The 23,889-nt window shown below is 40.4% G+C and overlaps 1 protein-coding gene across 1 annotated transcript in view; it reads left to right on the top strand.

Annotated features, from left to right (window-relative positions):
* The window catches only part of ITPR2 (inositol 1,4,5-trisphosphate receptor type 2), a 527,270-nt gene that overhangs the window by 44,460 nt on the left and 458,921 nt on the right, over positions 1–23,889 (top strand). Inside the window, exon 2 of the mRNA XM_066354092.1 lies at positions 6,291–6,361. Coding sequence (XP_066210189.1) covers positions 6,291–6,361 — 71 coding nt within the window. The remainder of the gene's footprint in view (positions 1–6,290; positions 6,362–23,889) is intronic.

Here is a 23,889-nt window from a genome sequence, read left to right on the forward strand (position 1 = left end):
CTAGGAATTTATCCATTTTGTCTAGATTGTCCATTTTTTTTGGCATACAGATCTTCATAGTATTTTCTTACAGTCCTTTGTATTTCTGTGGTGTCAGTTGTTACTTCTCCACTCTCATTTCTAATTTTATTTATTTGAGTCTTCTCTCTTTTTCTCTTTATGAGTCTGGTTAAAGGTTTATCAATGTTGTTTACCTTTTCAAAAAATCAGCTCTTGGTTTTATTGATCTTTTGTATTTTTTTTTTTAGCCTCTATGTCATTTATTTCTGCTCTGATCTTTATTATTTCCTTCTACCTCCTCTGGGCTTTATTTCTTAGTCTTTTTCTAGTTCTTTTAGATGCAGAGTTAAGTTGTTTATTTGAGCTTTTTCTTGCTTCTTAAAAGGTATGCCTGTAATGCTACGAACTTCCCTCTCAGGACTGCTTTGCTGTGTCCCATAAATTTTAAGTTGTTGTATGTTCATTTTCATTTGTTTCAAGGAAATTTTTGATTTCTTCCTTGATCTCGTTGTTAACCCATTCGTTATTTTAAATTATTTTTATTTTTTTTGCATTTTTCTGAAGGTGGAAACAGGGAGAGACAGTCAGACAGACTCCCGCATGCGCCCGACCGGGATCCACCCAGCACGCCCTCCATGGGGCGAGGCTCTGCCCACCAGGGGGCGATGCTCTGCCCATCCTGGGCGTCGCCATGTTGCGACCAGAGCCACTCTAGCGCCTGAGGTGGAGGCCACAGAGCCATCCCCAGCGCCCGGGCCATTTTTGCTCCAATGGAGCCTTGGCTGTGGGAGGGGAAGAGAGAGACAGAGAGGAAGGCGCGGCGGAGGGGTGGAGAAGCAAATAGGCGCTTCTCCTGTGTGCCCTGGCCGGGAATCGAACCCGGGTCCCATTCGTTATTTTATAAATGCCATTTAGCCTCCAAGTGTTTGAATGTTTTTCAGTTTTTCTATTGTAGTTGATTTCGTTTCATGCCATTGTGATCAGAGAAGATGCTTGATATGATTTCAATCTTCTTAAATTTATTGAGACTCATTTTGTTTCCTACCATGTGGTCTATCCTAGAGAATGTACCACAAGCACTTGAAAAGAATGTATATTTTGCTGCTTGGTGTGAAAGGTTCTGAAGATATCTGTTAAATCCAGTTGAACTAGTGTGCCATTTATGGTCACTGTTTATTTGTTAATTTTCTGTCTGGAGGATCTATCCATTGATGTTAGTGGAATGTATTGCTGTTGATCTCACCCTTTATTTGCATCAAAGTCTGCTTTATATATTTAGGTGTTCCTATATTAGGTGCATAGATATTTACAATGGATATATCCTCCTGTTGGATTGCTCCCTTTATCATTATGTAGTGATCTTTATCCCTTACTATAGCTTTTGTTTTAAAGTCTATTTTGTCAGATATAAATATTGCTACCCCAGCATTTTTCTAATTTTCATTTGTGTGAAATACATTTTCTATCCTTTCACGTTAGTCTAGATGTATCTTTTGTTCTGAGGTGGGTCTCTTGTAGATCGTATATGTATGGGTCCTGTTTTCTTATCCATGTAGCTACCTTATGTCTTTTGATTGGAGCATTTAATCTGTTTACATTTAAGGTTATTATTGATAAGTAGTTCTTTATTGCCATTTTATTCTTTAAATCTATATTCCTTTTTTTCTCGATTGTTTCCCCCTTTGACCTGTTTACAGCAGGCCCCTTAACATTTCTTATAGCATTGGTTTGGGTTAATGAATTCCTTGAAAAAATTTTTTTTTTTTGTCTGGGAAGCTTTTTATTTCTCCTTCAATTTTAAACAATAGCCTTGTGATAATGAAGTCTTAGTTTCAAGTTCTTGTTTTGCATCACTTTGAATATTTCTTGCCAATCCTGTCTGACCTCAAGTGTTTCTGTTGTGTCATTGGATGTCATCCTTATGGGGACTCCTCTGTAGATAATCAACTACTTTTCTCTTGCAGCTTTTAGTATTCTTTCTTTGTCTCTTAACTTCGACACTTTAATTATGATGTGTCTTGCTGTAGGCCTTGTTGGGTTTCTCTTTAATGGAACTCTCTGTGCTTCTTGAACTCGTGTGACTTTTTCTTTCAATTTAGGAAAATTTTCAGGTATTATTTCTTCAAACAGGTTCTATCCCTAGTTCTTTCTTTCTTTCTTTTGTATTTTTCTGAAGCTGGAAACGGGAGGCAGTCAGACAGACTCCCGCATGCACCTGACTGGGATCCACCCGGCACACCCACTAGGGGGCGATGCTCTGCCCATCCGGGGCATCGCTCTGTCGTGACCAGAGCCACTGTAGCACCTGGGGCAGAGGCCAAGGAGCCATCCCCAGCACCCAGGCCATCTTTTGCTCCAATGGAGCCTCGGCTGCGGGAGGGGGAGAGACAGAGAGGAAGGAGAGGGGGAGGGGTGGAGAAACAGATGGGCACTTCTCCTGTGTGCCCTGGCCGGGAATCGAACCCGGGACTTCCGCACGCCAGGCCGATGCTGTACCACTGAGCCAACCTGCCAGGGCACCCTAGTTCTTTCTCTTCTCCTTTAGGAACCCCTATGATGCGAATGTTGTTTCTCTTCATGTTGTCACAGAGCTCTCTTAGAGTTTTCTCAGAGTTTTTGAGCCTTTTTTCTTTTTGTTACTCTGCTTCTGTGCTTCTGTTTATCTTGTCCTCTAAATCAGTGGTCCCCAACCCCCGGGCCATGGACTGGTACTGGTCCATGGGCCATTTGGTACCAGTCTGCAGAGAAAGAATAAGTAACTTACATTATTTCTGTTTTATTTATATTTAAGTCTGGACGATGTTTTATTTTTTTAAAAAATGACCAGATTTCCTCTGTTACATTTGTCTAAGACTCACTCTTGACACATGTCTTGGTCACGTGATACATTTATCCATCCCACCCTAAAGGCCGGTCCGTGAAAATACTTTCTGACATTAAACCGGTCCGTGGTCCAAAAAAGGTTGAGGACCCCTGCTCTAAATCACTGATTCAATCCTCTGCTTTATCCAGCCTGCTATTAATTCCTTCTAGTATAGTCTTCATTTGTGATATTATATTTGTCATTTCTTACTGGTTCTTTTTTATGATTTCAGTGTCCTTTTTGATGCTTGCTGTCTCTTTATTTAGGTGCTCATTATGTCCATTTATTGTTGCTCTAAGATCCTAGAACTTTCTAAAAATCATTGTTTTAAACTCCATCTGATATTTTGGTTACTTCCATCTCATTCAGTTCTTTTTCTGGGGCTTTCTTGTTGATTCATTTGGGTTGCATTTCTCTGTCTGTTCATTTTGTCTGTGTACTAGGTAGTGCTGTCTGACTTTGAAATTTTTTGTGGTCTTTATGAAGATGATGGGCTCGGTGGTGCTGTAGGTCACTGGTTTTCCTTGTTTTAGGAACGCTTCTTCAGGGTACTATTTTCCATCTTGTTCTGTGAGAGTATTAGATGCAGTTGATCCTTTCATGGGTACGGATATCCCTTCAGGTTGCCTGGCTCTAAAGGTCAACCTTGGTTATGTGTATTACACACTGTGCAATTTCTGTCTTGTTGGGCATATTTATTCTCCACAGTGCCTGGTGCCTGCTAGACTCTACCTTTGGGTGTGCTGCTTGTGTAGGTAGTTGAGTCTAGGGTTCATGCTGTCTGCCACCCACTACCAGTAATATTGGCTTTAGTTCTTTTTAGGTTGGTGTCAGCTGTTGTTTGTAACCCACTGTGGGCTACCAGTCTGTAGGTCAGGGGTCCCCAAACTTTTTACACAGGGGGCCAGTTCACCATCCCTCAGACCGCTGGAGGGCCGGACTATAAAAAAACTATGAACAAATCCCTATGCTCACTGCACATATCTTATTTTAAAGTAAAAAAACAAAACAGGAAGAAATACAATATTTAAAATAACAAACAAGTAAATTTAAATCAACAAACTGACCAGTATTTCAGTGGGAACTATGCTCCTCCACTGACCACCTATGAAAGAGGTGCCCCTTCCAGAAGTGCGGTGGGGGCCAGATAAATGGCCTCAGGGGGCTGCATGTGGCCCTCGGGCCGTAGTTTGGGGACCCCTGCTGTAGGTACTGCACTTTTCACTGTTTGTGTCTGCATTTTCTATGCCTGGGTACTGTGGGAGGGGCCAACCTTTATATAAGGGTCAGCTTCTTCCTACTTTGAGATGACCACAGCTCCATAAAAGCCCCAAGCTCTGTAAGATTTGTCTCCACTTTTCAGCAGTGTTACTTTTTATGTAATTTTAATGTTCTCTAAATAAGGTTGTTATTATTATTATTATTATTAATGTTTTGAATTCTTAACATGTCTTAACTAATTAGAAAAGCTGACCTTTCCCTTCATAGCATTTTTAAAAAGTTAAATATTACACTGTGACATTCTCATGACTCTGAACCTTCTGCACTTAGTGTTACAGACTGAAGTTGGATATGGCAGAGGTTTGGGTTTGCTTTCTCTTTACCCAATGTGACTTCCTGTTTCTAAGAAAACAGTTTTAAAGACTCTTAAAAGGAATTTCTTGCATACTTGGCAGCTCTTGTAAAACCACATTTTAGCAAACCAGTGTGAATGAAGTATATAAAAATCAAAGAAAGAACCGTATTGCTTGATCATATTAGCATTTTGTTTTGTGGAAATTGGATCCCATAGAAAAATCTGCTGATTTAGAAAGTGTTTGCTTCTTCTTGTAACCAGATAAACCAGGAACCAAAGTTTGGTTATGCATCCTAGCTCAAGGGGACATTCGATCACAAACTGGGTTTTTCTCTGTGTTGGAGTTGATTCATACTGGGGAGTCTGGTTCATATGTTTTATTAAAAAACGGTTGTGGCTCTGGCTGGATGACTTAGTAGATTGAGTGTTGTCTCAGTGTGCCAAAATCAGAGGTTTGATCTCTGGTCAGGGCACATGCAATATGCAACCAGTGAATGCACAACTAAATGAAACAACTAATTGGGGCAATAAGTTAATGTTTCTCTCTCTCTTGCTCTCTCTCAAGTAAATGGGAAAAAAAAAACCCCAAACATTTGCAACTTGGGCATCTTCCTTCAAATGAATTCACAAATTTAGAACTATTCACATGGATTCTTTCAATATCCTGGGAGAAAACCCGCCAGTTATTCCCACTGCTTGATCGGTGGAAAAAATGAAGGTTAGTCTTGGGTAGTTAGCTGTTCCTCTTTGAACAGGAGGACATGTCTTTTGTCTCTCAGGGCAGAGATTCAGCATCTCTCTCTCCTCTCTCGGAATTGTCCTAGAAATTGGCTTTCTGTAACTATTTTTTTAATTAAAAAAATTTATTCCTTTTAGAAAGGGGGGGGGAGAGAGAGAGAGAGAGAAAGAGAGAGAGAGAGAGAAAGGGGAGGAGCAGGAACCATTGACTCCCATATATACCATGACCAGGCAAGCCCAGGGTTTTAACCGGCGACCTCAGTGTTCCAGATCAACACTTTGTCCACTGCACCACCACAGGTCAGGCTTTAACTATTTTAATAGGGATGAAACATGTTTTTGTAAATACAAAGGCAGTTTATTCATTTGATTAATATTTATTGAGTACCTACTGTGTGTCAGGCTGCTGTTCTAGAAGCAGACAGTATGGTGAGGGACAAGGCAGGCAAGAGCCTTGATTTTATTTATCTATTAAACAGTTATATAAGGGCTTACCATATGCCAGAAACTGTAGTTGGTACTTTATGGATATTAAGTCATTTAACCCTCCTAACAGTGCTGTGGGGTTGGTACTCTTATCCTCACGTTACATGTACAGGAGAGGTCCAGAGTCACCTAGCTAGGAAGTGACTGAGCCAGGGTCTGAACTCAGGATGAGTGCTCATAACCACCCCACTGTGGTCACTCTGTAAGCCTGACCTCATAAGCTTATACATTTCATGTGAAAAACAAAACAAAACACGCACACAAGGAAAATAAAACTAAGATAATCTGACGAAGGTTGTAAATGTTTTGCAGGCTAGTTCATTTTCTAAATAGAATTTTACATCGCTCTACACTGTTACGTGGTTTGTTTATGTCATGATTTACCTAACAAGTTTCCTACCACTTAGTAATGTTTCTTAATTTTGAATTTCATAAACCCTGCTTTAATTAATCCCTTTATAACCAAATCTATTTATAAATCCATGGTTATTAAAAAGTTTTTTAGTGAAGAATAGTATTAAAACTCTTTGTAAATATTTATACTATATCCACAATATCCACAATATCTAATGTCTGTGCTTTTAAAATATGATAATGTTACAATGTCGTCGTGTTTTTCCTTTCCAGGTTGGTGGATGATAGGTGTGTGGTGCACCCGGAGGCCGGGGACCTTGCCAACCCTCCCAAGAAATTCAGAGGTAAGAAATAAATATGTATTTTTTATTATGTGTCCTAAGGGGGCAGGTTTATTTTTACAACCTAAAATAAGTAATGTTAAAACTTTATTCAGTATGAAACTCTCAAATATAAATATGTTCACTGAAAATTATTTTTAAAAATTGCCATTGTTTTTCTTTTCTACATTGACAGATTTGTAATGAAAGATTAGTTCTCTCTCTTTCTCTCCTTCTCTCTCCTTCCTCCCTCCCTTCCCCCTCCCTCCCTCCTTCCCTCCCTCCCTCCTCCCTCCCTCTGAGAGGCCACTTTCCAACCAGTAAATACAGCTGAATAATATATATATTTCTTTGACAGTTATACTATAAATGTTAGTGTTTCATGAGCAGCTCTTTCATTTATCTTTGTAAAATTTCCAGGAGAGTGACAGTGATGTGTTAGCTTAGCTTTCAAAATGTCACTTTGGAAGGTGTGTAATGATTAACAATTAACTTAGAACTCTTTTCTAAGTATAATTTTAAAAATAGCTAGATAATATCAACTGAGAAATTGGTCACAGTAGGAGACTGATTATTATTGGACTGTTATGAAAGAAAGAGTAATAGAATCTGTAAAGAATCATACACAACTAAAACCAGTAAATAAAAGCTTGCTCAAATCAATTTCACAGTTTGTATATGTTTATAACAATAAAGATAATTTAAAAACAATGTTCATTTTGGACACACTGTATTAAGCATCCTTCTTACACGGGTGAAAATCTGGAGAGAGAGAGTCAAAGGGAGTTAGTTCCCAGAGTCCCAGAGCCAAGTCCAAATGTGCTACTTACTGCTCTGGGGAGGGAGATGTTTAACATTTGGAAAATATTTCCCTTGTTTCACTCTCTGGGATAAGCACTTTGCACACAATCCTCATTATAAGAATATTATATTTCATTCTCCCTAACTCAGAGCCTTACAGAGAGAATGACAAGCACAGCAAATGTACTTTAAGTTAAATCGGTCATTTTGAATAACAGATCCAAGTTTCTCCCCCTGTGGAAAAGTGAACATAAGACAGGCTGTGGGAGATGCGCTGCCCACTAGAAGCACCGATAAAACTGCCTCGTAGGGGTACTCCCCTCACCTGGGCGAGGGTGGTCTTCTGGCCATCAAGAGTCTTCACTGAGATGATACGAAAACTCAAGTTTGTGTGCCTGGTACACAGCGAAAGCCCAAAACTCAAAATGTCAGTGATTGGAGTAAGAAAAGGCTTATTGATCGAGAAGGCACTGAGAAGATGGGAGACCTAGTGGTGCCTCGAATCCATGTTGCAGACTAGGTGCAGGGTTTTTAAGGGGTTAGGGAAACAGGTGTGTGGAGTGCCGGTGGGGTCACTGGGGGACCTTGGGACTTGGCCATTGATGGTAAAGGGACACAGGATCTTTCTGAAGAGAGGACTTGAAGCTTCTGAAAGGGTTCTGGTGTTCAGTCAAGTTCTGGTTATGTCCTGGTCCTTTGGTGGTGGTGTTTGGTGTAGCTGAAGGTCAATGATGTCTCCTCTGCACATGCTCAGGTGCATGATATGCAGTTTTGGTCTGTTGTCTCTAAAGGGCAACTTAGTATCACATTAAACAGGATAGGACCATTTTGTGCTGGTTCTGCAGTTACAAGGATGGACTCACAATAAAACTACCATGAGGGTGAGTCAGCATTTGTGACAAAAAGTAACGCTCCAGAACAACCTGCCAGAGACTGTGCTGTAAGTGCTTGGAAATGGCGTCAAAGATAGAAGAGGGTAAAGAAGCCCTAGTGGAAGCACAGACACTATGAAAAGAAGAACAGATAGGTTCTAAAAGGTTTGATCTAGCATGTCATATAGAGACAAGGAGAGAATTGATGCTCTGGCAAAGGGATCTGAGGAACTCATTCAGGATACAGTGCAGAGACACAGAAGAAAGGAAAGCATGAATGAACTTGGAGGAGAGTCTGAGAAGGTTTGGCAATATCCAGTGAAGTTCTAGGAGCAGAAGCTAGAGTAAGTGGGAAGGAAGCACTACGTGAAGGGATAGAGGTGAGAACGTCCCTAAAGCCTATGCCTTCGGTGGACAAGGTGCGCTGAGCTCAGAGTGGCCACGGTCAACAAAACCAAATCCACAGGTGCTCCTTTGTGAAGGGGAGCTCCTTAAAGACAAAAAAGTTTTAAAAGCAAACTGGGACAACAAACCTGTATTTGTAAAAGGGAAAAAGCAGGGGATTCAGGTTTTACTGTACCGCCCGCTGGCTGTGTCATCTTAACTAGGTCACCTAAGCACTTTGAACCTCAGAGGACATCTGTCATTGGCTGGTGGGGTTGGGGGAGATGATAACAAGAGCAATGCTAAACACATAAGGCTTTGTGAGGCTCAAACTCTTTCCAGAGAATAAATGTGAAAATGTTTTAAGTCATTATACAAATGACAGTGAAGTCAGAATAGATAGGCATGGTGTATTTCCTCTGAATATATTTGACTCTGCTCTTAACATGTAACTTCTTCAAGGGCAGGATTTTATTTCTTTTTTCTTTTTGTGTTTTCCAGGCAGAGAGCTTTGCCCATAGTAAACATCCAGAAAAATAGCCATGAGATGCTTTTAGATGAGAGGCCCACACTTTGCCTGGGACCATGGGGTAGACTCGGCTCCCAGGGGTGGACCGTACGTCACTGCCAGGAGCTTGGCTTGCCTTATCTTTCTGTCAGGGGATATTGATTTTCCAGAGATCAGCTTTCAGGGTTTGTGGCTGCCTTTTTTGTTTACCTCTTTCTGAGTGAAGAGAATAGTTTTAAAGTGCAAAGATTATTTTATTGTGTCCGAGGGAATCCTTGGGTAACTGCTGTGTCCCCAGTAGGTAATTATGTAGATACACAGATACTTGTCTGTATTCAGTGAGCACTGGTTCAAAGAATGAGTCACTGAAAGGGGCTCCATCCTGCTCCTGGGAGGCTGGCTTTTCCTGTCATCTGTCATTGCCCCTGCTAGTTTGCTCTCATTTTGTATCTCTAGCTTGTGACTAAACTGTTTCTCTCACTCCATTCATCGTGGGAGGAGGATCATTTCCTACTGGAGATTCAGGGTTTCAGTTTCTTTTAAAGCTCTGACTCTTCCCTGTGATTCTTGGAACCCGTCTAGATGGAGCCTCGAGGAGAATCCCTGGAGATGCGCTTGTCTGCGCCCGGGTCTCCGGGTCTTCAGACTGCTCAGGGGTCGTCAGCTGACCTCGGAGTCCCAAAGGCCTTGTCCTCTCACTTGGTTCACAGCTCTTGCATCGCACCATTTTCTGCCCAGGCGTATTTCCCCTGTTCCCTTAGACTTTGAAAACCATTGCTTTTTCATCGGCTTGCCTTCCAGAATCACCACCCCTGTGTTTCCAGACTCCTCTGCCAAGTTTCCAGGGCACCCCCCCTTATTGTTACTTTTTTGATAACGTGAAGAAACAATAGCCTATCAGCAGTTCAGGACACTTCAGTTCCCCTTGCCTGTGCCAGACAGATGGTATTCTCCAGTTGCCTTGAAAACGTTTTTGTTTTTCAGACTCACTCTGATTTTTGTCAAGTGAACCCTAGTATTTTAGAGTTTTTAGGTGATTAAAAGTAGAATATAACTCCCCCAGTATTTTGAATGAGGTGAAATTCCAAAAAGGCTAAAATGGTTCTCCCAATACACACCGTTATACGATGAAGTGTTGTTCTTTTGTTGTGCCTCATTGCCTCACATAGGAACAGAGGAAACTGAATTTTAACAAACATCTTCCCAAGAGTTATTTAAAACTTGGAAGGTAGTGATTTTTTAGTTGAAAACAAGCAATCAGAATACTATGAACAGAGAAGCACAGTGGCTTTTTCTTGACTAAGCGTAGAATTCTTTTAGTGATCACATAGTCTATGTTTTTAAAAGATAAACTTTAAATTTTGGAATAAGTTCAGATGTACAGAGGGTTTGTGAAGGATGCACTATAGAGTTCCCTTTCACCCAGTTTCTTCTGATGTTAGCACGTGACATAATCATGAGCCATAAGAAATTACCATTTGGACATTGCTATAGACCGAATTCTATACTTTCTTTGGATTTTATCAGTTTTTCCATTAATATTCTTTTCATATTCCTGATCCCATCCTGGATTCCAAGTGACATTAAGTCATTATTGCTTCTTAATTGTCTTTGGTCTGTGACACTTGCTAGGTTGTTTCTTTTTTTTCCCCTTGACCTTGATATTTTTTGAAGAGTGCAGGCAGGTGTTCTGTGGAATGTGTGTTGGTTTGTGTCTGCCTAGGGTTTTCTCATGATCAGACTGGAGTTAAGGTGAGACTCTCATGGAGGTTACTTGTCCTTTTGCATTGTATTGGGGTATATAATGTCAACACAATTTATTACTGTTCATAAATTGATGTACACGTTAACTCTCCTCTCTCACTCTAAATTATGGCAGTTATTTTTGTTGACTTTATAGTCTTTGGATTTTTCATTTCTTCTTTCTTTGTTTCTTGATGCAGTCTGCCTCCATTCTCCAGAGAAGTCTACTATGGTGCAGATTTTCCCCAAACATTTGTGCTTATCGGTACATGTGCATTTTCGTTTAGAAGGAGAAGCTGATATAAGTCAAAGCAAGAAAGCTTTGTGTGTCCTTTCATTACCATTAGTGTACTAGCACAAAAGTAATGGAGAAGCTAGGGTGCCCCTCTCCGTAGGGCTGAGGGGGGAGAGAAGACAGCTCCTTCTGTTGCTTGATTAGCTACTTGCAGGGTCAGGACATTTGGTTTTGGAATTTCCAGCTCTGACATTCTGTTGTCATTTGACACATGACTGTTTTGTAATCCACCATGCCTACCAAGCATGGTGAGCAAAATGTCATTCTGAACCAATATAGCAGAATGCTTCAGGAATTAGAACGAATTATAGAGAATTTCTCTGCTGTGCAATGGAACACTAAAGCAGGTAGTGAAAATCAGGGACTCAGGGGAAGATTGACAGGATCATTTTGTTTTGAACTCAACTCCTGCTTTTCAGGTAACTAAGGGAAGACATTTTGAAGGATGGGACTCCCACCTTTTGCTTCCGCTCATGGTGGTTACAAACCCTAGAGCCGTGATGTCGAACCTTATTATAAAAACTGCCCACTTTTGGCCCTGGCCGGTTGGCTCAGCGGTAGAGCGTCGGCCTGGCGTGTGGGGGACCCAGGTTCGATTCCTGGCCAGGGCACATGGGAGAAGCGCCCATTTGCTTCTCCACCCCCCCCTCCTCCTTCCTCTCTGTCTCTTCCCCTCCCGCAGTCGAGGCTCCATTGGAGCAAAGATGGCCCGGGCGCTGGGGATGGCTCCTTGACCTCTGCCCCAGGCGCTAGAGTGGCTCTGGTCGCGGCGGAGCAACGCCCCGGAGGGGCAGAGCATCGCCCCCTGGTGGGCAGAGCGTCGCCCCCTGGTGGGCGTGCTGGGTGGATCCTGGTCGGGCGCATGCGGGAGTCTGTCTGACTGTCTCTCCCCGTTTCCAGCTTCAGAAAATACAAAAACCGCCCACTTTTGCAGTGCTGGTCTACCTGGTCCCTCCTGCCCCTACTGTGGCATTGGAACTCAGCCCTGCCAGGGCCCTCTGGGCAACAGTCTGTGGAATCTCCTACCCAAGGACAGAAAGGCTGGGGCTAACTTGCATCCTCTGGACTGTGGGTTGCTCCTGAGGGTCTGTCATCCCCTTTCCACAACAAACTTCTGGATGGCTCTGCTTGCAGCTCGTCAGTTCCCTAGGTTTCGGGGATCTCTCTCGTGCAGAGAAGAAGAGAGGTGCAAGACCTTGAAGTTGCAGGCTTCCAGCATGCGGGAAACTGTCCGCTGAAGTTCTCTAGTAAAATCTAGTACCCATCCGAAATGAAACATAGTTATTATAACATTATTGACTATATTCCCTATGCTGTACTTTAAATCCCCATTACTAGTCTGTAACTACCAATTTGTACTTCTTAATCCCTTCACCATTTCCACCTATGCCCTCAACCCTCCTTCCATCTGGCAACTGTCAAATGTTTTCAGTGTCTATGAGTCTCTTTTTGTTCTGCTTGTTCATTTATTTTGTTTTTTAGATTCCACGTGGAAGTGAAGTCATCTGGCATTTGTCTTTCTCTGATTTATCTCACTCAGCACAATACCCTCTGAGTCCATCCGTGTTTTTGCTGTTGTCAACATTTTTATGGCTGAGTCATATTCCACTGTATACATGTACCACTTTTTTATCTACTCATCTATTGATGGGCACTAGGTTGCTTCCATATCTTGGCTATTGTAAATAATGCTTCAGTAAACATATAGGTATGTATATTTGTTCTGGATTCAGTGTTTTGGGTTTCTTCAGATAAATACCCAGAAGTGATATTGCTGGGTCCTTCTTTGTCTGTTGTCGTAAGCTTTATTTTAAAGCCTGTTTTGTCTGCTATAAACATCGCTACCTCAGCTTTTTTTTGTTTACAATTTAATGAAATATCTTTTTCCTTTCTGTCTGTGTCTACCTTTCCATCTGAAGTGAGTTTCTTATAAACAGGATATGTAAGGGTCTTGTTTTGTTATGCATTCAACCACTGTATGTCTTTTTGATTCAAGCATTTAATTCATTTGCATTTAAAATAATTGTTGCTATGTATTTATTGCCATCTTATTATTCATAGTTTTGATCTTTTCTTTTTTTTACGTAGACAGAGAGGGAGTCAGAGAGAGGGATAGATAGGGACAGATAGGAACGAAGAAAGATGAGAAGCATCAATCATTAGTTTTTCGTTGCGACACTTTAGTTGGTCATTGATTGCTTTCTCATATGTGCCTTGACCATGGGGCTATAGCAGACCAAGTGACCCCTTGCTCGAGCCAGTGACTTTGGGTCCAAGCTGGTGAACTTTGCTCAGTAGCCCGTGGTCAAGCTGGAGACCTTGGGGTCTCAAACCTGTGTCCTCCGCATCCCAGTCCGACGCTCTATCCACTGCGCCACTGCCTGGTCAGGCTTCCTTCTTCTTTTTAAAGAAGACCCTTTAACATTTCTTGTAATGCTGGTTTGGTGTTGATGAAACCTTTTAGCTTTTCCTTGTTTGGGCAGTTCTTAATATTTTTTTTAATTCAAAATGATAACTTTGCTAGGTAGAGTAATTTTGGGTTGTAGGTCTTGGCTTTTCAGCACTCTGAATATTTCTTGCCAATCCCTTCTGGCCTGCAAAGTTTATGTTGAGAAATTGGCTGACAGTCTTATGGGAGCTCCCTTCTAGGTAACAGTCTGCTTTTCTCTTGCTGCTTCTAAGAATTTTCTTTGTCTTTAACCTTTGCAATTTTATTATGATGTATCTTTCTGTGGGCCTCTTTGGGTTTATTTTGTTTGGGAGTCTTCCTGGACTTGTATGTCTGTTTCCTTCCCAGGTTAGGGGATTTTCCTGTCATTTTTTCAATGTTTTTCGATTTCTTGTTCTTTCTCTCTTCTCTTTCCAGCAGTCCTATGATGTAAATGTTGGTATGCTTGAAGTTATCCCAGAAGCTTCTTAAACTAGCCTCATTTTTTGGGGATTTTTTTTTTTTTTTTTTTTTTTAAAGATTTTATTTATTCATTATAGAGAGGAGAGAGAGAGAGAGAGAGAAGGGGGGAGGAGCAGGAAGCATCAACCCCCATATGTGCCTTGACCAGGCAAGCCCAGGGTTTTGAACCGGCAACCTCAGCGTTTCCAGGTTGACACTTTATCCACTGCGCCACCACAGGTCAGGCGGGGATTTTGTTTTCTGTTTTGATTGGGTATTGTTGTTGTTTTTTTCCCTTCCAAATTGCTGATTTGATTCTTGTCTTCATCTATTTCACTGTTGATTTTCTGTAATGTATTCTTCATTGCTGTCATTCTATTTATCATTTCTGACTGGTTCCTTTTTTATGTTTTCTAGTTCTGTTTTTTATGTCTCCTATCTCTTTGTTGAAGTTCTCACTAAGTTCACGTACTCTTCTCCTAAGTTCATTGAGCATCCTTATAACCAGAGTTTTGAACTCTGCATATGGTAGACAGCTTATCTCCATTTTGCTTAGTTCATTTTCTGGAGTTTTGTTCTGTTCGTTCATCTGGAACATGTTTCTTTGTCTCCTCATTTTGGCAGCCTCCCTATGTGTGTTTTCATGTATTAAGTAAAGCTGCTATGACCCCATTTCTTGGTAAAGTGGTCTTGTGGAGTATGTGTCCTATATGGCCCAGTGGTGCAGCCTTCCCAATCACCCAAGCGGGGCTCTCCAGCTTTGCCCTCCCTGTGGGATGTCTGGACTTTCCTCCTCTTGTAGTTGAGCCTTGATTGCTGTTGACACATACATAGGAGGGGTTTGCACCCCCGCCCCCCAGTATATTGGCTGCAAGGACTAGCCATGACGGCTGTGGAGGAGCTACTGTGAAGGGGCTGACCCCATGCAGCAGGACATTGTTCAGCTGGGCTCTGCTGCTGCTGATTCTGCCCCTTGAGTGTGTGTGCCATTTGCGGTGGTGGTTGGGTGTTGCTCTGGCATGGTCTGAAGCTGTCAGTCAGGTGTGCTGGCTCTGTGGTGTCCTAGGAAGTGCAAGCCAAGGTCAGATGTCTGTACCCTGCCTGGGACCACCTGGAATGAATTACAGAGCAATGTGAAGATGGCTGCTTCTTGAGCTAGACTTGAGGTCCCCGGGAGAAACCAAGCTGCAAACCAAGGTCAGCTGCCACTGGTGCCAGGCCTGGGGCCACTTTGCAAGAGATACAAGGTATGCCAAGGCCAGATGCTGCTTATTTGAAAGATATCAGAAAAGTCGGAAGCATGAGCCAAGACAGGCCATTTGTAGGGAAAAGCCACTGAAAACAGCCTGGGTGGTTCTGCAAGTTAGGTGGGGTAGAGTCTCAGGTAATAACGGGAGGAACAGACAGTGATAGCCAGGTTGATGGAAACTTGAATATGGTGCCTACCTGCTGGCACTGTGGAGAAAGGGACCAGAAAAGGAACAATGGCCTCGGCCAACATTTCTGTCTGGGAGAAAGCCAACCCTTCCAGCCCTTATTTTGATGCCAGATAATTCAGTTGCTCCTCTTATGTCTCTGGCGTCTTTCAAGCTGCTGCCTCAATGCTTGAGCTCAGAGCAAGTGAGTCTGAGTAACTCTGTGCATGGGTCCCATAAGAGGAAAGCCTGGGACTTTCACAACCTGCCTCACACAGCCACAATTCCGGCTGGTTTTTACAGCCAGAAGTCATGGGGAATTTGCTGCTGGGCACTGGAATTCTAGGCTGGGGGCCTGGTGTGGGGCTGGGACCCTTCACTCCTCGTGAGGGACCTCCACAGCTGAGATATCCCTCACAGTTTTTAACTGCCACACGTAGGTGTGGGACTGCCTCGCTCTTTGTCTCTATTCCTCCTACTAGTCTCAACATGGTTTCTCCTTTATATCTTAAGTTGTAGGAATTCTGTTCAGCTAGATTTCGGGTGGTTCTGAATGATGGTTTTTTTGTAGTTTCGTTGCAGTTTTAATGTGGTTGTTGAAAGATGTGAGCACGTCATTTACCTACGCCGTCACCTTGGTTGCGAGCCCTATTTTATTATAGTCTTCAATTCTGCATCTCTAAATTTAAGTTCATTGGTGTCAAATGTGCACTTTAACATACAAATGTGTAGTGTGAATAGCAGAAGACAAAAAAAATTTTACATGTGTTAAGTGAATATATTTTTAGGGTTTTGTGTTTTGTAGTTTGCTGCTACGCAAGGCAGTTTAGAAAAGTGCAATGGATTTGCAAGCCAACAATTACATGGTTTATACTAAAACATCTTTAAAATTCTTCAGTTGACTGTTACTGCTGTGTTGATCCTGTGTATTTGTAGTAAGTCATTACTACAAATTAAGAACCTTCTGTACCTAATCCCTATTGTTAAACTCTTAGTGGCAGTAGAAATTAGATAATAAGTTTACTCTTCTCAGTGAGCTTTCAGGGAAGGCATGAAATAAAAACATATTATATTGTCTCTTTACCTCTCTTGTTGAAGCTAGCCAGAATTTTAAAAGTACTCACATGTTTAGATACTTGAGTCTCTAGCTGGAGGAAGTTGCTGTAGTTCTGAGTGGAAAAATAGGATTTCACACTGTGAACATCTCATGAATTGCTGTTAGGACAGCACACACACAATTAATTATATCTCTAAAACATACACGATGTATGAACTTTGATTTGTGGATTTAAATTATGAAGTTTAATTCTCTCCTTTAGGATTAAGAAGTGATGGGCAGAAAATTAGCACTTTGATGCGTGTGGTTTAGTGGAGTGAGAACAACTCTCTGTCTCCCCCTCTCACTACTCATGTATCTGGGGCCACTTTTCCTGAACTTCTGGCTCATGTATAAATGTCTTCCTTCAGGAGTTGTGTATGAAGTCAGTTGTGTGTCCAAATTCCTTGTTAATTACTTTTGTACTTACCTTTTGCTTTTGACTTTTAACTTAATAGGCAAGATGACTGAAGAATAGAAGTTTCTTTATTGAAATTTATTATGATTTTATTTATTGAAATACAGCTGTGGACACCACACTCTGAGAAGTAAAGTAACATCCTCAAGGCTGTAGGGTGAGGCAAGTTTGTTGGAAGCTAGTGTTTTTCTACACTAAGATCTTGGATGCATTTAGTAGAGGTTTACTGAATATCTACTGTGTACAATTCATTGTGTGAACTAGTTGCTATGGTTCAAATGAGTCAGAAATTAATACTGCTCTCAAGGAATTTATAATCTAATGAGAAAGATAAGATGTATATCTAGATAATTATAGCACAAGGGACAAAGTGATTAGGGCTAAATAAAAAGGTATGGTGAAAGTATTATGGGAGGATGGAAATTTTAATTTCCTGTTTTGAGAGATAAGGAAAGCTTCTTTAGATAGTACTTAACATGTTACTTAAAAAATTTGTACCCATGGGAGGGAAGGCTTGCTTCTTGGGCCGAGTGTGTACCTTTTCATTAAAGTAGTTTGTAGGGTAATGATTGGTATGCAGAGCTGAATTGCATTTTCTCATTAAACAGTAATGGAATGTTTGCTGTTCTTTTGACTATAATACTGAGATGAAAGTTCTTTATTTATTTAGTATAAATAAAGCCACTACCCCAATATGAATTTGATCTTTAGGAAATAGACAAATCAATGATAACTAAATATGATGAGGCCTACTCTACTATCACTGCTGCTAATCATGAACATTTATTTAGTCTTTACTGTGTCACTCACTGTTCAAAAGGCTTTATATTTTATTAATTTAATCCTTGCACAACCCTCAGTAGTGTATATTATTGAGATGTTATTATCTGTACATATTAGATAAGGTGCTATAACAGATCTAAAGTAACAACAACAAAAACCAATGGTTTATATAAGATAGTTTCTTTCTTTCTCAATAGTTCAGTTCCTGGGTGAGTGATCCAGACTATCTTACAACTCTACCATCCTCACCATATGGCTTTCAGAGTTGCTCCGATTGTCACCATTTTCCAGTTAGTACAAGGGGGTAAGAGGAATCAAGGGCCAGAAGATCCCTCCATGAAGACATTTGGATATGCATATATCACACTTACTCGTATCTCAGGGTCACACCGTCTAGTGGGTTGAATGATGCCCCCCCCCCACACACAATAAATGCATGCCGTAATCCTCAGCCCCTGTGAATGTTGCTTTATTAGGAAAAAGTCTTATAATTAAATTAGACTTGAGATGAGAACATTCCAGATTAGCCAGGTGGGCCCCCAACCCAATGACAAGTGTCTTTATAAGTGATAGAAGACAAGAGGAGACACACATAGAAGAGAGACCATGTGAAGACAGAGACAAAGAATAGAATTATGTTGCCATAAGCCAAGGAGTCCCTGGAGCCATTGAAAGCTGGAAGGGGCAAGAGAAGCTTCTCTCCTAGTATTTTCAGAGAGAACATGGTCCTGAAGATGCTTTGACTTTGGACTTCTAGCTTCCAGAACTATCAAAGGATATATTTCTGTTGTGTTAAGCCATCATATTTGTGGTGGTTTGTTACGGCAGCCACAGGAAACTAGTACACATGGCTGTTATCTGGCTGCACGGAGGCTGTAGAATGTGTTAGTGGGTTGGTAACGTGCTTACCTCAGGAGTTCTATTACCTCAAGGAAGAAAAGAGTGTATATTGGGTGGGAAGGGATAACATTCTCTGTCATATTTCATTTTATAGATGAGGAAATTTAGGTACAGAAAATTTAACTTGCCCCAAAATCATGCAACTAGAAAGAAGCAAACCTTTCATTGAAATCCAGAATCTTAACCACTCATTATACAATTTTTAAGACCAAGGGGCTATGGAAGCACAGAGGAGAGGATTGTAATTGGCTTGGGATTTCAGAGGAAGAATGGAGGTGAGCTGGAGCTATGGAAAAGTGGTCAGTGGCTAAACAGGTGGAAGGAGGGGTGGAGGAGGAAGAGGCATTTCTGGTTAAGCCATGGGTGTGGAGTAGTATGCCCTGTTTAGGCATGGGAGTGGAGTAGTGTGACCTGTTGTGGCTTTTAAGAATATTTAAAGCTTAGGAGAAGGTGGTAGAGTGGCAGAGCTGAGCTTGGAGGGGGCTCTAATATCTAACAGCCTTACATGCCATACTGAGAGGTATTTGATTTTTATGATTAAAAATACTCTAGAATTATGAAAGGATTTTAAGCAGGGCTATAATGTGAGCAGAAATGGTAACTTGAAAGACTGTTCTCTGACTTACATGGAGAGGTTGAAAATGTAGGATGGGATATCAACTAAGGCTATTAAAATAGTTCAGAAAATTTGATAATGGACTAAGATAGTAGCTATGGATGATATATTTAACCATATTAAGATGTGATGACTAATTGTATGTGGGAGTAGAGTAGGAAGTGTGGGTGATGGAGAGAATGTGTCTTAGAATTCTCCCAGATTTCATTATTTTAGTAGATTTACTGAGATATAGAATATAATAGAAACTAATTGGTAGGGTGATAAATGTATCAGTTATTTATTACTCTGTAACAAAATACTCCCAAAGGGAATGGTTTTCTCAACCTCCATCTATTTAATTCATGAATCTGTGGGTTTGCTAGCTGACTTTTTTTTTTTTTTCTGATCTGGCCTGGTTGATCTCTACTGAATTTGCTCATGTATCTGTGGTCAGTTGCAGCTGGATGGTCTAGAATTATTTTGCTCACATATCTGCCAGTGGATAGGTTGTTGATGGGGGTGGTTGGGCCAGGTGTCCCTCGTTTCCTGACAGGCTAGCTGAGATTCTTCACATAAGGTCAGTGCTGTAAGAACAGCAAGAAAGGGCAAACTCCAGTGCTCAAGCACTATTCAAACTTGTGCTTGTATCACATTTACTAATGTTTTACAGCTTCAAACTAATGTTTTCAGATTCAAAGAGTGGAGAAATAGACTCGGCCTTTGATTGGAGGAGCTGCAAAGTCATCTGCAAAGGAACACACATATAGGAATGGGAGGGATTTTGTGGTAATTTTGCTGTTTACCACAGTAATGAATTTGGTTCTGGCATCCTTTCTGCCAGAGAAAAGGATCTAGAAAATTGCTGGATATGTTAATGTAGGCTCCAGAGAAAAATCTAGATAGAAAAGCAGATTTGAAATTTATTAGCATATGGATAGAATTTCAAGCTGTGAGAATGAGAAGAATAGAGTCTCCCAAATGGAATCCCTGGGAGCACCAACACGAAAGGTGCCCAAAGAAAACATAACAATATCAAAAGTCATGATAAAGTACCACTACCAAAATGGCTAAATTTAAAAAAAATGCTGACAATACCAAGTGTTGGCAAGGATGCAGACCAACTAGCTCTCTCATATATTGCTGGTGGTGTACCAAATGCTACAGCTGTTTTGGAAAAGTGTTTGACAGTTTCTTATAAAGTTAAACACATATGTACCATATGACCCACACGTCTTACTTTTATTTATTTACCAGCAGCAGTGAAAATTTAAGTTTACACAAAGATCTGTACATGAATGGAAACTAGAAACAATCAAAATTTTTTTCAACTGGTGAATGAATTAATAAAACACACAATAATATAGCCACATATTGGAATAACTCAGTAATAAAAGGAACAAACTACTGATAAACCCAGAAACACGGATGAATCTCACATGCTTTATGCTAAGAAGCCAGTCTTATAGGCTACATGATGTGTGACTCTATTTATATGCCATTCTGGAAAAGGGAGTCAAGCAGCGGTTCTCAACCTGTGGATCATGACCCCGGTGGGGGTCGAACGACCAAAATATGTATTTCCGATGGCTTTAGGCGGCCTGTCCTGTGTTTTGGTCGTTCTACCCCGCCGGGGTCGCGACCCACAGGTTGAGAACCGCTGGAGTAGAGGGACTGGGTGCTTGGGGGTATGAATTTATCTAACTCAAGATAGAATAGCCCTGAGAGGAAAAATAACTCTGAGGTGACTAGAAGTTTAGTTAACCCAGGAATATTCTCTTGCTTTCCCTGAAAAAAAAAGAAGAAGATTAAGTCTCCCCACTCTGTACTTCTGTGACTTTTTTTGTTTTATCTCTAAGGCTGGCTATGCAGGAAGATGGAGAAAGATCTTATTTATTCAGGACTCTGTCTCTCTGGGTCTTCATAGGAAGGTGCTTGGTGAAGTCTTTAGATACAGTTACAGTTTTAATTTGGGGAAAAGAATGATTCTTATAATAGCACAACAAAGTACATTTGAATCACTTATGTAGGCTGTTTGTCAAAAAGATAAGGAGGTTTAGAATTTTCTATCTGTGCTATAGTCATCATTAACTTTGTATTCCTTAGGAAAGTAATCCCAATTACTTTTTTCCAGTGAAATTTCTTACGGGAAATTCATCTTCTTCTTCTTTTAAAAATAATAAATGCATTCTTTTTAATATTGTGGTGAAAAAATATACTATTTGTATATCTGAAACTATAGCTCACTCCAAAACTCTTCAATAAATTAAATAGTAGCTATTTTTAAACAAACTATTTCCCTTATCCTCTCTTATCTTGTTATGTATTAGGTACATTAAAAGGCATATCAACAAGTTGTGTCACTTCAGTTTTCACATAAACTATAGCATAAATACTCTCCAGTGGGATAGAGAGTGTCATATACGTATCTGTTATTTTAAGTGAAAGTATGTGTAAATTCAGACTTCTTTGGTTTCTGGTAGGTGGGCCTTACTTGTTTTACTCTCAATGTTAAAATATATTATTAAAGTTATATTTTGTTTATGAAAGTCTGTGTACCTCCATTAAGCTTACTAATCATTAACTTATTCAAACTACCCCTTAGATCAGGGGTAGTCAATCTTTTTATGCCTACCACCCACTTTTGTATCTTGTTAGTAGTAAAAATTTCTAACCGCCCACTGGTTCCACAGTAATGGTGATTATATTATAAAGTAGGGAAGTAACTTTACTTTATAAAATTTATAAAGCAGAGTTACAGCAAGTTAAAGCATATAATAATTACTTACCAAGTACTTTATGTCAGATTTTTGCTGTTTGGCATAATAAATCTTAATAAAACAACTTACTATAGTTAAATCTATCTTTTTATTTATACTTTGGTTGCTCTACTACTGCCCACCATGAAAGCTGGAACGCCTACTAGTGGGCAGTAGGGACCAGGTTAACTACCACTGCCTTAGATAAAGGTTGATTTGTACATTGTTCAAGTCCAAGTCAACTGCCCTTCCTTCCCAGCTGTTAATTTAGTGAGAGAGCAGTGTAAAGATCTTCTCTGGTCACGTGCCCTTGTATATATACTTTGTGGTTTTCAAGGTAAATACAGCAGATTCAGAATAAAGCAAATATTGCTGACAGGTGGCATAGTTTGTTTTACAAATACTTGGAAGTAGTGTGGAAAGTTTGTCTTTTAAAGAATGAGCTAGGTAAAAACTTAGCAGCCCTCAAAAGAAGAGATCCAGCTCCACTGGCAAAGCACCACTGACAGCCTTGCTTGTTTCAAGACTTGCTTGTCGATTTTTAGCTGGTGACCCTTACAAAGAGAGACTTATGCCCTGAAATTCAAAGTGTAGGGTCCCCAGGAGCTCACTACTACTCACTAAGTCTTTGTACTTTTCTAATGTTTTGCTATATGACTGTGATTGGTGTGTGTGTGTGTGTGTGTGTGTGTGTGTGTGTGTGAGAGAGAGAGAGAGAGAGAGAGAGAGAGAGAGAGAGAGAGAGAGAGAGAGAGAATCTTCAACTGGATGAGTTAGAGGTACTTAAACTTCAATTTCCAGAGGCTTTCAAGGCCTGTGAAGAAATGAAAGATAATAAGCTCATCCAGAGAGTGTCCTGTTGTGGAAGCATAGATGTAGGTAGGCTAACCATGAGTTTCAGACTACATTTTCTAAACGACAGAAGCTTCACCTCTGTTAATCAATAGGACTGAGGAATTTGTCCTTCTGGTTCTATTTAGACGTAGTGCACATAGCACAGGTGCAGCTGTGATTGTAGAAAGTTACACAGTTATGCAACTTATACTCTCATGTCTGCATAATTAAATAGCTTGATGTAGGTAAATATTGAAGGAAAGAAGTTAAACAAAGTTAATTGTGTGTTTAAATTGGAAGTTGGATTCTGTAATGTTAAGTAAAAGAAAAACAAATTCAATACCTGAAATGTCATGTTAAAAAAACTGTGACTGGTAGACAAATCTTAAAAACAAAGCAATAAGAAGGTAATTGGATGTAACTAATGTTTTGACTTAATAACAGTAGAAATTCTTTAATTCCTGTTTCTTATTCTGTCTTGTTTTTTTATATACTGCTCACAAAAATTAGGGGATATTATATCGCTCATATTTATTTTGAAATATCTCCTAATTTTGAACACCATCGTAAATAAAATTAAAGAGAGGTACCTCTATTAATTGGATTACATATGCATAAGCCAGGAGAACAAGATAGTTTCCTAGTTTCACCCTAACATGAGATGGGTAACACTATTCTAGAGGCTTCTTGGGATATCCTGCCTGTTTCTTCCTTGTCCTCCTAAAAAAAGTTTATTTAAATGGCTTGGAATGGAAGGTGTCATCTCTTAAAAAGCCTGGACCATAAATAGTCTAGAAACTCTGACCTAAAACCTTTGGGTCTTAAAAACTGGTCACTTTTTGCAGAGAAAACAAAAGAAATAAGGAACATTTATTGCGTGTGCTCTGTGAGTGATGCTGTCATGATGTGTAGCAGCCACGCAAGCTGACGACAGTCTCCCTGTGGCTGTCACAGGCCGTAAAAGATGGTAATGCAAAGTGTGAATTAGGTGACATAGGAAGTCATAGGACCGAGGCCTAACTTGGAGTCCTCAGTATCTTTTTGGGAGGGTCTGCAAGATCAAACTGTTTTCATAATGATATGAAGACATTACTTGCCTTTTCCACTTTTATTCTTTCTTTAGTGTGCAGTGGAGTTTTCCAGAGGCTACGGAAAGTGTGACGGTGTCATCTCTCTCTGTTGGCTAATGAGGTGTATGCTTATGCTCTATATGTTGTGAACCTCTCAGTGCTAATGTCTCATACAGTAAGTGGAGAGAA

This window comes from Saccopteryx leptura, chromosome 1 (assembly GCF_036850995.1).
Source record: "Saccopteryx leptura isolate mSacLep1 chromosome 1, mSacLep1_pri_phased_curated, whole genome shotgun sequence".
NCBI lineage: Eukaryota > Metazoa > Chordata > Mammalia > Chiroptera > Emballonuridae > Saccopteryx > Saccopteryx leptura.